This window comes from Tasmannia lanceolata, unplaced genomic scaffold, assembly GCF_043159265.1.
Source record: "Tasmannia lanceolata isolate RefF3 unplaced genomic scaffold, GAP_Taslan_0.1 ptg000020l, whole genome shotgun sequence".
Taxonomy (NCBI): domain Eukaryota; kingdom Viridiplantae; phylum Streptophyta; class Magnoliopsida; order Canellales; family Winteraceae; genus Tasmannia; species Tasmannia lanceolata.
The window spans coordinates 20,864,792-20,879,621 of NW_027518697.1; the positions used below are offsets into that span (position 1 = coordinate 20,864,792).

The 14,830-nt window shown below is 37.8% G+C and overlaps 1 protein-coding gene across 4 annotated transcripts; it reads right to left on the reverse strand.

Moving 5' to 3' along the window:
* Positions 1-168: 168 nt before the first annotated feature.
* On the reverse strand, positions 169-13,375 carry LOC143854908 (B-box zinc finger protein 19-like). 4 transcript variants are annotated; one of them, XM_077365040.1, is made up of 6 exons: positions 13,200-13,375; positions 12,795-12,969; positions 1,310-1,406; positions 1,076-1,191; positions 760-987; positions 169-495 (listed from the first exon to the last, which is right to left on the reverse strand). In XM_077365040.1, exons 2-6 carry the CDS (start codon positions 12,885-12,887, stop codon positions 406-408), a joined length of 624 nt encoding a protein of 207 aa, XP_077221155.1. In that variant the 5' UTR covers positions 12,888-12,969; positions 13,200-13,375; the 3' UTR covers positions 169-405. The 4 variants fall into 4 exon arrangements, with proteins under 4 accessions (XP_077221155.1, XP_077221156.1, XP_077221154.1 ...); XM_077365041.1 differs by having other exon boundaries at positions 13,196-13,375; XM_077365039.1 differs by lacking the exon at positions 13,200-13,375 and having other exon boundaries at positions 12,795-13,161.
* Between the last annotated feature and the right edge of the window lie 1,455 nt (positions 13,376-14,830).

Sequence of the window (14,830 nt, forward strand, 5' to 3'; positions counted from 1 at the left end):
AAGTATAAAAGATAAATAACTCCTTTCTCCAACAGCTTAAGCTTTTGGAGAAGTTGGTGAGTTATCAATTTTATACTTCCTCATGGAGCCCTTCTGAAACTTTTTAAAAATTTAAACAGAAGCAAAGGACAAAGTCTGTGTATTCCCTAACGGCCTAACCTTTCAAAGTAAGAGAATCCTATTCCATGCATTCATTAACATTTCATGAGATTCATTATATTACAGTCTCATGCATTGCAACATGGGTTATGTATGCACTCCAATCATTAGTCTAAACAACTCAGTTTTTTTGGGCCTAATCCCCCAATCCCCCAAAACCCAAAAATCAAGAATTTCCATTCTTTAACAACAAATGGTGAAAACATGGGAGATTTGATCAAAGGGAAGTTCAAAAGTCTACCTTGTTTACTTTTCTGGGTCTCCTTTGGAAGACCTCACAGGAACCATGTTTGTAGAATCGTGATTAGTACCGCTTAGAACATCCATCCCCTGCACCTTAAAGTTACAAGCATGCATACTAAGAATCAAAATTCTCTTATGCCCGGTTTGTTTGGGATTTAGAGAACCATTTGTGAGTCAAAACCTGATTATTTTACTCAAAATTAAACATAAATTTGAGCCCAATAATCAGTTTTGGACTCGCAATTGGTTCTCAAAATCCAAAACAAACAGACCCTTAGTAAGTGATTAGATGCATTTAAGCCTTCTAAAAATGGATTAAGACAACTAGCATAGATAACTTCAAAGCTCTTCAAATACCTGGGTATTTGAAGACTGCCCTTGAGTCCGTTGTGGCCTCGTGTTGAGATCAATCATTACAGAGTTCATCTTTCCATGGTCATCGTTAACATCTAGCATTGGAACAGGAGAAACCCTGTGGTTTTGAAGCTTGTCTTTCGTTAGCTGGTTCTGTTCCCTCCTAAATTCAACTTGGACGGCGGGTTGCATGGCCACGTCTTCGAAAGGCCCAGGTTTATCCCCTGGAAACTACATAGAAACCAAACGGGTGTTGATTTTGTGAGTTCTTTGAAGGACAAAGATCTGAACCAGTTTCCTCTAGGACAGAGTCGCTAACCTCAACCCTCTGCCTCAACAAGAGATATCGTCCATGGGTTCTTTTACCTCCAACATGTACAACCATATCACATTGCAAGCAGAGGGAAGTTCCGTCTATCTCACAGTAAAAGAAAGCTACATCCATTACCAAGGACAAAGAAAAAGAGTTAAAATCCATTAAAAAGGAACTAAGAGTTAAAATACTTTCTCAGTAAATAAAGGTAGGAGTTTGTCCCAAAAAACTTTTGCATACCAGGTGCATTTTCACATATGTCGCAACGAGGAACATCACTAGGGTCAGCAAGTCCTACTCGCACATGTCGGCTGGCAAGCTTGTTACACATGTGAACCTGCCATTCCAAATTGCAGATCTTAGATAGGGGTATATATGGAATACCAAAGAAGAATTTGGAATACAGGCAATATTGATAATATATGAAATCTTCCAAAAGACATATTGTGAGATAAAGGAGCGGTTAGATGTGACCAATTAGGTATCCCTTTTTTTTTTCTTTGTTAAGGGATTTTATTTTTCCTCTTCCTGTACTTTGATGCGTTAGAAGCAAGGTTCTATATCCTCCTCCTGTAACTATTTTCCTTATCAATAAAATTTAAGAAGCCGCCCCTGGTTCCTAGATAAATTACAGGTTAAAAAACATTTCTTTAGGCACATTGTCAAATTAAATAAAGAATATAAACTTGTTTTTCTCAACAAATCTACCATTACAGCTTTCACCTGTTGGAGCAAAACTTGTATCATTTGCATATCCTGTGATATGAGATTTATGGAAACAGGCAATGGATTTCTATGCAGCTGCGGATAAAAATATTAATATATGCAAACAATCAAATAGGATTATATATTTTTTTTTTCTTTTTAAGCAAAACGGTTTTAGCCGGGTTGTTCTCAGCTCATCCAAATAAGAGTGGACAGTACATCATCAAAAGAAAGAGTCAGAAAAAGAAAATCCAAGATAGGGAATTTTTCCTTAGAGATCAGACAGCCGCGCTCTAGCTTTTGGGCAGTCCCAGGGTTTGGAAACACGATGCCTAGTTGTTTGCCCCTCAAACCCAGGCAGAAGCTGTTATGGGATGATTGGCAATAAAGATTGAAACAGACAAGCTTCCTTAAAAAAGAAATATTGCAAAGAAGGATGTATGAGAAGAAGAGAAAAATAATGCTCTAGGCTCAAGAAAAACATTGTCAACATTAGTGTAGCTGCCACCAACATTAATACTTAATTCAAACAATGTAAGTCTCAAATTCCACACAGGAATAGTGTAGAAACTGCAAAGATGAATAGCCCATGTCTTTTACATTCAAGTTTTCGAGTTAGAGGACTGAGCCTCTAGCTCAATGGACAGGGCTTTGTTCTTTGACCTAGAGGTTGGGGGTTCAATCCAAGCTTACCTACCAAAAAACGTTTTTGAGATTTTTTGTAATTTGGCTTCGTCTAATATTTTCTTCAGCATTTGCGTAAGTAACAGCCCGTACATTCTTGAGAAAACGAGTATACAATCGAGTGTTTACACTAGTATTTTCTCATGTGGGTGCACATTTGTGAGTTTTTAAGCTTTTGTCGCACAGAATTCAAGTGGTATCAGAACGATGCCGGTTGTCTGGGAGAAGTGGTAGTGCTCTGATCTGCTTATAAATGCGAGTAGTCGATCATGAACCACTTCAACTACGAGCATTGGATATAGTGTATGAAGAAGATGGCAGGCGATGAGAGTTTCTTGTTCTTGAACCACTTTAATTACGAGCTTTGGAAGTCGTGTCTGAAGTAGTATTTACAAAGACAAGATTTGTAAGGCGTACTGTGTCATTCAAACACGGGTTTCCTACTGTCCCCCGACAGAACCAACAAAAGAGCCCAAGTGGAACACCAAGGCTGGAAAGGCGCTATATGCCCTGAAGTAGTCAGCGCATGAAGACATGGTGACCAATATCTAAGATGCAAAAACTTTCAAAGAAGTGATTGACTAATATCCAAGTTGTGAACAAGGGAAGCTTTTTGCGTCAGAGTACTCGTAAAAGAACACTCAACGTCTCCAACCCTTAGAGAAGGGCATTGGGAGTTGGGAACAAGGACAGCTTCTGCATCGGAGTACTCGAAAACAAACAATCATCGTCTCCAACTCTTAGAGAAGGACATTGAGAGTTGTGAACAAGGAAAGCTTTCTGCATCAGAGTATTCCTTCGCATGAAGAAATCGCATTAGGAGTTGTCCCGGTTGGATATTGAAAATAAGATCACTGTTAAAGTATAAAAGATTAAATACTGCCCTTCTCCTACAGCTTAAGCTCTTGGAGAAGTTGGTAAGTATACATGGTAACAGAGCCAAAGGTCTCGAGCTCAAACCTCCCCAATGTAAAATAGAATAAAATAAAAATCAAATCAAATCCATATGCAATGGTCGACCCAAGGTGGGACCATATGTGCCACGTGTTTGCCAAGTAAGCCGCACGTGAGGGGGGTTGTTAAAGTATAAACGATTAAATACTGCCGTTCTCCAACAGCCTAAGCTTTTGGAGAAGTTGGTAAGTTTACAATCACAAAATCTAAGCTGAGAAAACTCTTGATTAATGAGTTATGACCAGAGAACGGAGCCTATTTGCAAGCAGACTAATGCTTTATGGAGTACATTAAGATAACAATAGATTTTGGGATTCTTTACCAAAAGGAACTTGCATGTGAAGTAGTGGTTTTGCGCCACAGATTCCACAGGAGGCTTAAATATACGTAGATCTGCTACCAGATATTTATTTAGTCGTGTATGTGTTTAATAGGAAAATAAGATTTTTCTATTTTGTGTTTTAGTTTGTATTAATAGTACTTTAAAGTTTGAAGTCTACATATAGGAGAGAGGAGTCGTAGGTTGTAATTAGTACAAATTCATTCAAGTTTTGTAATTTGGATGTTTGCCATTTGCACTTGCACATTGAGAAGAGTGTGAATTAAGTTTCTTCTTCCTCATCTTATTATTCATCTCCTACTTATATTTTCTTCAACTTATTTGTATATGATAAATGGTGTAAGTTGTAACAGCCCCATATGTTCTTAAGAAAATGTCGTTAGAATACAATCAAGTGTCTACACTCGTATTTTCTTGTGTGTACACAAGCTTCTGCAGGGTAGACCACAGGATAATCTCCTAGATGAATTTTGAGTCACTGGATAAACAGATCAAAATACACATATACATGAGCCCATAGAATCCAAGTGGCTGACTTTGTGGGGAGGATGTTTCATTTTATTCCGATCTTGGTAGAAGGACGCACATTTAAGCATATCCTATTTGATTTGAATGTGTAACTAATGTTCAGGGCATACCCTGTTCCATTCTTACTTTTGAAAACAGTCTTAAAGTGTTGTATCATATCCTTTTAATTCTAATTGTAGGAGAATCTAATTGAACGCAAAGAAAGGCTGTTTTAATCAACGAATCTCTGCAGGTCAAGCGTGGCCTATAAGATCTGTTCATCCTGTCATCATCTACTACTTTCAAAAGTTCTGTTTCCTAAAACCCAATTTGGAATAGCACTCACAACTTGGTGGTATGTTACGCGCGTAGATGGGTCCCACTAGAGTGAAATAAATTAGTTTGGATTTTTATAATTTTTGCACTTTGTTTCTAGCTGTTTGGTATGGGCAGGAGTCTTAGATGTCATAATATAGAAGATCTGATCATTGGATTACTTGGATGGTAGATTTTACAGGTAGGATAAATTAAACAACTAGGATTTGCATTGATTTGGATATTAGTGAAGATTAGGTTAATTTTTATTTAATTATTTTCATTCTTATCACAACTCGGGTAGAAATAGTGAGGAAAGACTTGAGGGCTAGGAACATAACAGAGAACATGATCTTGGATAGGATAGAATGGAAGAAAATGATCCAAGTAAACGAACCCAACTAGTGTCAGGATTAGACTCAGTTAATTTGAGCCGGGTAGATTTGAACATAAAGATGTGCAAATCTGTAATTTAGGATTCGAGAATACCTTATAACAAATTAACCTCACAACTTGAAGACAGAAATCAATAATACTATTTTCTGCAATAATAATCTGTAAAGAAAAGGAGAAATCGTTAGATCACTTATCGAGTTGAGGCACGAAGAATCTTCGCTGACCTTAAGACAAATCTTGCCCCCACTATGACAAATCAACGGTGCAGATGGGCGCCTCAGCGTATGCCTCCAGGATACAACAACTCTCGCTCCAGGGGTGTGCACTCACGCAGACCGGATGCCTAAGAACTCGCTTATATTTGCCAAAAGCCTTGAGCAGAAAATCAGAGAAGAGAAAGAGCAGAAGAAGAATCCGTCAAGGATATCTTTCTGTTTTCTCTAAAACCGATTTTATAGAAAGGTAATCGACACGTTGGGGTGAAACGTCGCACTCTTTTAGTGCGTGAAAGACGTTTCCCAAACGGTCATTAAATCACTATTAAGGAATCTCAAACGGTAAAAAAGAGTTAAAACAAAATAAATAAACTATTGACCGTTAAAAGAATAAAACGGGAAAAATAAATAATAGAAACAGCCCTAGTCCCACACGCGCGGCCGGCCGAGCCTGGCCGTGCGGCGCGCGTGTGTGGTAACACCAAAAGCCCGCTAGACCCAAGTGGGCGATCCGTGCGTGTAGGATCCCCATGATCTCTTGCTTATTCACAAGGCTAAGAGAGTGAAAGTATATATATATATATATATATATATATATATATATATATATATATATATATATATAGAAAACGGTTCCTACACATATGTGTAGAGAGTTCTCTACACACTAGCTTAAAATACAGTGGGGGCCCACATTGTTTGGGTGATCCAAGCCATCCATTTTAAAGGCCCTCACATAGATAGGGTGTCTACAAAAAATCAGATTCATAGGATCATCCCAACCCTACAATTTGTGGAGGTAAAATGGATGTCTTTAAACCTTCACATATTAGTTCATTTTTGCCTCCAAAGTTTGAATGGTTAGGATGATCCTATGGATCTGATTTTTTGTAGACACCCTATCTATGAGAGGGCCTTAAAAATGAATGGTTTGGATCACCCAAATAATGTCGCCCCCACTGTATTTTAAGCTAGTGTGTAGATAACTTATCTACACGTGTGTAGGAACCGTTTTCTCATATATATATATATATGGCCACTCTCACCCTCTCACACTTCCCATCTAGGACTAAAGTTTTCTCATGACTTTAGCCTTTTTTTAGGGAAGCTTAAAAGCATAAAGCAAGTCTCAAACATAGAATTACAAAAAACACCCCATTGTAAGTTTGAATTACAAAAATAAACTTTTTCACATAAAAGTCAACAATCCCCCACTAATTCAAAATTACAAGAAATAAATAAATGTAAATAGATTTGATCAAGGCAAGATGTGTTATGCATCAGTAGAGGTGTCTTTTGGACTTGAACCTTTACTTAGTGTAGGTATATCGAGTTATCAAGTACTCGAAGAATATACATCTTGAACCAAGCACTTTTAGTAATAAACTGAGACAACATACCACACACACAACACAGAAGGCATAAGCAAGTTCATATGGTGTCGCACTTTTCGGCCATGTCCTATATCCTGCTTTCATGAGTGCTCTAGAGAATTTAGCCCAATTCTCATAGGAAGCGGCCACACTTCCACACTCATATAGGTGTATCTATCAGGAGTGCCCTGTAACTACGCACCCCACTGACAATCAGTTAGTCAGCTATAGATAACATTAAGAGTCCTACAACTCATCCTCTTTTCGTTACAGGTTGCACCCACACCATAGGGATAGGCTTAGTGAACTTAATTCACATACAATTTGGTGCAAAATAGATCACTCAAATAACTTGTTTTTTCCATTGAACCTACTTCTTGGGATCTCCAGTCAGATAGGTTGGGTTTCCATTATAGGTGATCTAAACAGTGGGCTTCAGCCCCATCCCCCTCGATGTGCTCATGACTAAATTTTTATTTGGTCCTTTTGTAAGACAATCTGATATATTATCAATTGATCTTACATAATCTATGGTTATCACTCCATTTTTCAACAATTGTCTTATGGAGTTATGCCTCCGACGAATGTGTCGGGACTCGGGATTTACCATTATAAACATTATTACCTGCTCTTCCTATAGCAGCTTGACAATCACAGTGGATTGTAATACCTGGTACTGGCTTATTCCAAAGTGGAATATCAGACAAAAGGTTTCTAAGCCATTCAGCTTCCTCACTTGCTTTCTCTAAAGCAATGAACTCAGACTCCATAGTGGATCTGGCTATACAAGTTTGCTTGGTAGATTTTCAAGAAACTGCTGCACTTCCTAGAGTGAAGACATATCCACTCCTAGATTTGGTCTCAAATCCAGATACCCAATTGGCATCGCTATTCCCTTCTAGTACTACAAGATATTTAGTAAAATGCAAACCATAGTTTATGGTTCCTTTAAGATATTTCAATACTCTAATTAGTGCTTCCCAGTGATCACTACCAGGATTACTGGTATAGCTACTGAGTCTACCAACTGCATAGGCTATGTCTGGCCTAGTGCAGTTCATCAAATACATTAGACTCCCTATAACTCTAGAGTATTCAAGTGGATTTACTCCACTTCCTTTATTCTTACATAATCTTATACTAGAATCATATGGGGTAGCCACATGTTTACAATCAAATTGATTAAACCTTCTAAGAATTTTTTCTACATAATGAGACTGAATTAAAATTATTTCTTCTTGGTTTCTTTTTATTTTGATAACCAGGATTACATCTGCCTTTCCCAGATCTTTCATATCAAAATTATTTGATAAAAAATCTTAGTGTCTTTTATTACACTTATGTCTGTTCCGATGATCAACATATCATCTACATACAGACAAACAATAACACCACTGTCCCCACTAAATTTGTTGTATACACACTTATCTGATTCATTTATTATGAATCCATTTGATAGCATCACACTATCAAACTTCTCATGCCATTGTTTTGGAGCTTGTTTCAAACCATATAGAGATTTTATAAGTTTACACACCTTTTGCTCTTGGCCTTGGATTACAAAGCCTTCAGGTTGATCCATATAAATCTCTTCATCTAATTCACCATTTAGAAATGCTGTTTTGACATCCATTTGATGGATTTCCAGGTTATAAATTACAGCTATGGCAATAAGGATTCTAATAGTGGTTATCCTGGTTACAGGTGAATAAGTGTCAAAGAAGTCAATTTCTTTTTTTTGCTTGAACCCTTTAGCTACTAGTCATGCTTTGTACTTATCTATAGTTCCATCAGTTTTTAATTTCTTCCTAAAGATCCACTTGCAACCAATAGGTTTGCAACCAGGAGGCAGATCTGTCAAGATCCATGTCCCATTACTCAAAATAGATTCTATCTCACTCTTGACAGCTTCTTTCCAAAATGAAGAATCTGGAAGTGACATTGCCTCTTTATATGTCTTTGGTTCTCCTTCTAGAAGATATAAAATAAACTCTGGACCAAAGTTTTTCTCTACTCTTGCCCTTTTACTTCTTCTAGGCTCTATTGATTCTTCAGACACATGATGATCTTTATCTATAGATTCAATGGGTCTTTTAAGTGTGTTCTCACTTAGACTAGTCTTATAAGGGAATATGGTTTCAAAGAATTCAGCATCTCTAGATTCTATTATAGTGCTAGGTTGCATATCAACATGATCTGATTTATAGATTAAGAATCTATAGGCACTACTGTTTTGTGCATATCCAATGAATGCACAATCAACAGTCTTAGGACCTAACTTAGTACTCTTAGGATCTGGAATCCTAACTTTAGCTAAGCACCCCCACACTTTAAGGTATTTAAAATGAGGTTTTCTATTCTTCCATAACTCGTAAGGAGTTTTGTCTGAATCTTTAAAATGTATCTTGTTCACAATATAACAAGCAGAGAGAAGAGTTTCTCCCCATAAATTTTGAGGTAATCCTGAACTTCCTAACATAGAATTTACCATGTTCATTAGAGTTCTGTTTTTACGTTCAGCAACTCCATTTTGCTGTGGAGAGTATGGTGCAGTAACTTGATGGATTATGCCATGGTTTTCACAAAATTCAATAAAAGCATTAGAAGTGTATTCACCACCTCTATCAGATCTTAAAATTTTGATCTTATTTTCTAACTGATTTTCTACTTCAGTTTTATATGTAATGAATTTATCAAAAGATTCATCTTTATTTCTAATTAGATAAACAGTACAATATCTAGAGAAATCATTTATAAATGTAATAAAATACCTTTTACCTCCTCTAGTTAAAACATTGTTTAAGTCATATACATCACTGTGAATTAAATTTAATAGTTCTATTTTTCTTTCTTCTACTTTGTGAAAAGGCTTCTTAGAGTACTTTAATTGCACACATACTTCACATTTATCTACTACTTGATCACTTTTAGGAATTAAACATATGGTCATCATTTTCTTTAAAGATGCATAGTTAACATGACCTAGTCTACCATGCCATAAACAAGAAGAAACAGTAATATAAGCATAAGAAGATGAAGCTTTATTCATAATGTTCTCAGTCACATTCAGTTTAAATAAATCCTCATCAGAGTAACCCTTTCCCACAAGTTCACCACTTTTAGTGATTACAAATTTATCAGCCTCAAAAACCAGTTTAAAACCTTTCTTGATCAGAAGTGACCCGGACACCAGATTCTTTCTTATATCTGGTACATGAAGGACATCACAGAGCTTCAGAACTTTTCCAGATGTAAGCTTCAACATCATTGTTCCTTTACCCGCCACAGCAGATGATGACGAGTTTCCCATGAAAAGCTGCTCTCCATCCCCTACAAGCTCGTAGGAAGAAAATACACTTCTGTCACTATAGATGTGTTTGGTGGCACCAGTGTCCACCCACCAGTCCTTCATGTTACTAACCAGGTTCACTTCAGATACTACGGCCGACAGATATTGATCTTCAGCCACATTAGCCTGATGCGCATTGTTTCCTTGAGGGTTTTTCTTCTTATCATTTTACCGACAATTTTTAGCATAGTGACCTGCTTTTCCACACACAAAACAGTTACCCTTCTTCTTCTTGAAATCCTTATTGTTTTTCTTGAAATTACCTTTTCCTGATCCAGACCCAGGTTTGGAAGATGTTTTCTTTCCAGATGAAGATTCAGTGAGAATTGCCTAGAGTTAAACTCATAGGCCTTAGATTTCTGTTTTCTGAAACGCTTTTCCTCTTCAATTCTAAGATAAACAAACAAGTCTTGAAGAGAAAAATCATTTCTGTCATGCAATAATGTATCTTGGAATTTTTCCCATGAAGGTGGTAGTTTTTCTATAATTGCACAAATTTGGATCTGTTCTTCTATCTTGATCTCTCTAGCAAGTACGTCGGAAACAATCAACTGGATCTAATTCACTTGATCCATAATAGATTTACCATCCACAATCTGATATCGAAAATATTTTTCAATAAGATGTTTCTTAGAACCCGCTACTTCGACTAGGTATTTCTGCTCTAGAGTTTCCCATAAATCTTTGGCAGATTCAATTCTAAAAAACACATCAAATAACTGATTGTTAAGACAACTCAGAATATGTCCTTTGCAGAGATAGTTATCTCTTTTTCTTTTCTCAGTGAGATGAGTTCTAGCAGGTTCTTCTTCATTAGGTAATGAGTCAGGATCATCCAAAATATAGTCTAAGTTTAGAAAAGTCAGAAAGAATCGCATTTTTTCCTACCATCTACCGAAATCCGATCCGTCAAATTTCTCCGATCTTTCGGTTTGGGAAGCCATGATGATTAATTTTCAATAATCGAAATCCCAAAATTACAAATCACAGATCGAAGATTTGCCTTAAGATTGTAAGAAATAATAAAGATGTGCAAATCTGTAATTTAGGATTCAAGAATACCTCATAACAAATTAACCTCACAACTTGAAGACAGAAATCAATAATACTATCTTCTGCAATAATAATCTGTAAAGAAAAGGAGAAATCGTTAGATCACTTATCGAGTAGAGGCACGAAGAATCTTCGTTGTCCTTAAGGCAAATCTCGTCCCCACTATGACGAATCAACGGTGGAGATGGACGCCTCGGCGTATGCCTCCAGGATACAACAACTCTCGCTCCAGGGGTGTGCACTCACGCAGCCCGGATGCCTAAGAACTCGCTTATATTTGCCAAAAGCCTTGAGCAGAAAACTAGAGAAAACCAGAGAAGAGAAAGAGCAGAAGAAGAATCCGTCAAGGATATCTTTCTGTTTTCTCTAAAACAGATTTTATAGAAAGGTAATCGACACGTTGGGGTGAAACATCGCACTCTTTTAGTACGTGAAAGACGTTTCCCAAACGGTCATTAAATCACAATTAAGGAATCTCAAACGATAAAAAAGAGTTAAAACAAAATAAATAAACTCTTGACCGTTAAAAGAATAAAAAGGGAAAAATAAATAATAGAAAAAGCCCTACTCCCACACGCGCGGCCGGCCGAGCCGAGCCGGGCCGGGTGGCGGGCGCGTGTGGTAACACCAAAAGCCCGCTGGACCCAAGTGGGCGATCCGTGCGCGTAGGATCCCCATGATCTCTTGTTTATTCACAAGGCTAAGAGAGTGAAAGTATATATATGGCCGCTCTCACCCTCTCACACTTCCCATCTAGGACTAAAGTTTTCTCATGACTTTAGCCTTTTTGGAGGGAAGCTTAAAAGCATAAAGCAAGTCCCAAACATAGAATTACAAAAAAACACTCCGTTGTAAGTTTGAATTACAAAAAAAAAACTTTTTCACATAAAAGTCAACACCTTTAACCTTCTTCATGAAAATTTTCTAAGGCTCTGTTTGGTTGCAAAAAGTAGGGAAGACGGCTGAGCATTTCTAGGAATATGAAATACCAAATGTTGTTTGGTTGTCATTTTTTAGCTCAAATCCCATTGGACTTCTAGACATGGAAGAGACATAATTATTAGCTTTTGGCTTAGGTGGCGCCTATGTGGCGGGATTGTCCCCTCCCCTACTTTTCCAATGCCAAACCTTGTTTTTGGTAAAATTTAGAGGGGAGAAGAGTAGAATATGAAATGCCATGTGTAATCATTACGTTTTTCTCTCTTTCTCTCTCCTCTTTCTCTCTTCTACTATTTATTTTGTTAATGACACCCCTCCATTCTCCCACATGCTTTGACTTCTAACCAAACAGACTACCAAAATTCTCCAAAATTCCCTCTAATCTTCTCAGACAAGTCTACACATATCCCACCCTGTCACCTCCTTGTTGACTACTACTTCCACTAAAATCTCATCTAACCAAACAGAGCCTAAAGGATTCATTAGCCGACCCCAACTAGTTTGGGACAAAGGCTTAGTTGAGTTGAGTGGAGTTGTATTTTCATTCTTATCACAAGATCTTTCTATGTTAATCCCTTGACTCCTTGAGTGTTTTATATAAGCACTCATTAGCTTCTATGTAATTCAATGAGGAATTTTATCCCACAAATTCTGTCTTTGCACATGGTAACCCAAAATTGACTAACAATCTACTCAAACCCAACAATCTAAATTACAAAAAAAAAAAAAAAAATAAAAGGAAACACCGATTGCGTGATTCAATATCAGCTATAAAAGAAACAAATTATATGAATTGCTGAAAATAAATCTGGTAACCAATCAAGCCATAAAAACCTAGGGTTGTTCTAACAAAAACCAATAAATGGAAAGAGGAAATGGGTATTTAGTTTTGTACCTGATCATCGCAGGATCGACAAAGAGCAGCCTCGTCAGCGGAGCAGAAAAGGATGGCAGCAGCGCTTTCGCAAACGTCGCAGAGGGTTCGCATATTTCCTTCCCTTTCATTTCCCCTTTCTTCTCTTCGACATTATATGATAATGAAGATGATCTCTTCTTCGTGGTTGTGTCTTCTGCTCTTAGACAGGGCCCAAAAAAACAGAGAAACAAAAACCCAATCTAAGATAAAAAAAAAACAGAGAAACAAAAACCCACCTTACAACAACAATAGCAACCTCATGGGAAGATGATAAAGGCAACAAAAGAGAGTGGTAATTAGGTTTTATGTGTGTGTGTGTGTGTGTGTGTGTGTGTGTGAGAGAGAGAGAGAGAGAGAGAGAGAGAGAGAGAGAGACAGACAGACAGAGAGAGGGAGGGATTCTTCTCAAGCCACAAAGGAGTGGGGACTGAGTTTGAGGGTAGGAAGTGGTGGGAGCGATCCGCGGGGTTGTGTTTTTGCATTTAGTCCTCAGCCACGAGAAAAAAAATAAAAAAAATTGGGTGGAAGAACGGGAAAATCGTATCCACAAATCAAACTCTACCTCCCATTTGGTCCTCAGCCACAACAAAACCTTAAAATATGGCCTCCCCATTTCATATCTTACCTCAACCACTACTTGCAACACATGGGCAGCCTAACAAAACAACACAAAACATCTCTCTCTCTCAGTCTCTCTCTCTCTCTCTCTCACACACACAGCTATTGATCTAATGTGACAGGCCCAAGGCCTCTCTCTCTCTCTCTCTCTCTCTCTCTCTCACACACACACACAGCTATTGATCTAATGTGACAGGCCCAAGGCCTCTCTCTCTCAGCTATTGATCTAATGTGACAGGCCCAAGGCCTCTCTCTCTCTCTCTCTCTCTCTCTCTCTCTCTCTCTCTCTCAGCTATTTATCTAATGTGACAGGCCCAAGGCTTCTACTCGATCAAGGATAGTGGATATTACTGATTTGGTAAGTGATATATTGGCCCTCTTTTCTTTCCTAGCCACCCCCTCTAGTGTATTTATGAGTCATAGTTAGCAGAAGAGAAAAGTACAGAATATGGGTAATAGTTTCGAGAAATTACAGATTTAGGGTACTTTTTAAAACAATCATAAAAAAGGGTGGAAAAAGACCCCAGTGCCCTTCTGCTATCAAAACCAAGATTGAGTCCTTCTATGTTGGCCCTTCAATGATTCACCTTTTCATTATTTTAGTATTTTCTTTGTAGAGAAAATCCTCCTGTATTTAATGCATCTCACCTCATTTACGTTAGCGTACTGCACAAGGCTTCTTTTTTGTTCATCTGAATGTGTTTTTGAACCGACAGAAGCTTGGGTTCGTTTGGAACGGTGGCATCTTTATCCACAGTTGGTATGGTTTGGATTTAAAAAATTTCTTTGAACCCAGAGTCCCTTGGGTTCGTTTAAATCTTGGCAGTCACCAATATACATAGACAATCTAATCCATGACACATGGACATCAATCTGGAACGGTGACGTCTTCTAATAATATTGCCTCTCTGTATGAGATTTTGCCGGCGTACCCAATATTTACACCGGCGTACCAATTATTTCCGCCGGCATACACTCTATTTCTGCTTACGCCCTATTTCTATTAGCGTATCCCTTGATATTCCGGCGGCGTTCTCGATATTCTGACGGCATACTCTAGAATCCGGCGGCGTACTCGATAAGTTTGGAACACATGTTTGAACCCAGAAAATCCAGCAGTGTACTCGATATTCCGGTGGCGTACTCTAGAATCTGGCAGCGTACTTGATATCTTTGAACGATAGGTGTTTCTTGAATCCGGCAGTGTATTTGATATTCCGACGGCATTCTCAGCCAAAAGAGACGTGAGAAATAATAAAGTATTTAATAACGTCGTCGTTCTAACCATAAGAGACGTGAGAAGTAATAAAATATTCAATAACGTACCCGTTGTCAACTAAAAGAGATGTGTAAATAATAAAATATTCAATAACGTAGCCATTCTCATCTAAAGGAGA

Excerpts from the sequence above, each read along its gene's own strand:
- LOC143854908 (XM_077365040.1), bottom strand. The coding sequence starts at position 12,887 with ATGCGAACCCTCTGCGACGTTTGCGAAAGCGCTGCTGCCATCCTTTTC. Across the intron at positions 988-1,075 it reads TGTTGAGGCAGAGGGTTGAG|TTTCCAGGGGATAAACCTGG; the intron begins GTTAGCGACTCT and ends GTTTCTATGTAG. Across the intron at positions 496-759 it reads GGCAGTCTTCAAATACCCAG|GTGCAGGGGATGGATGTTCT; the intron begins GTATTTGAAGAG and ends TGTAACTTTAAG.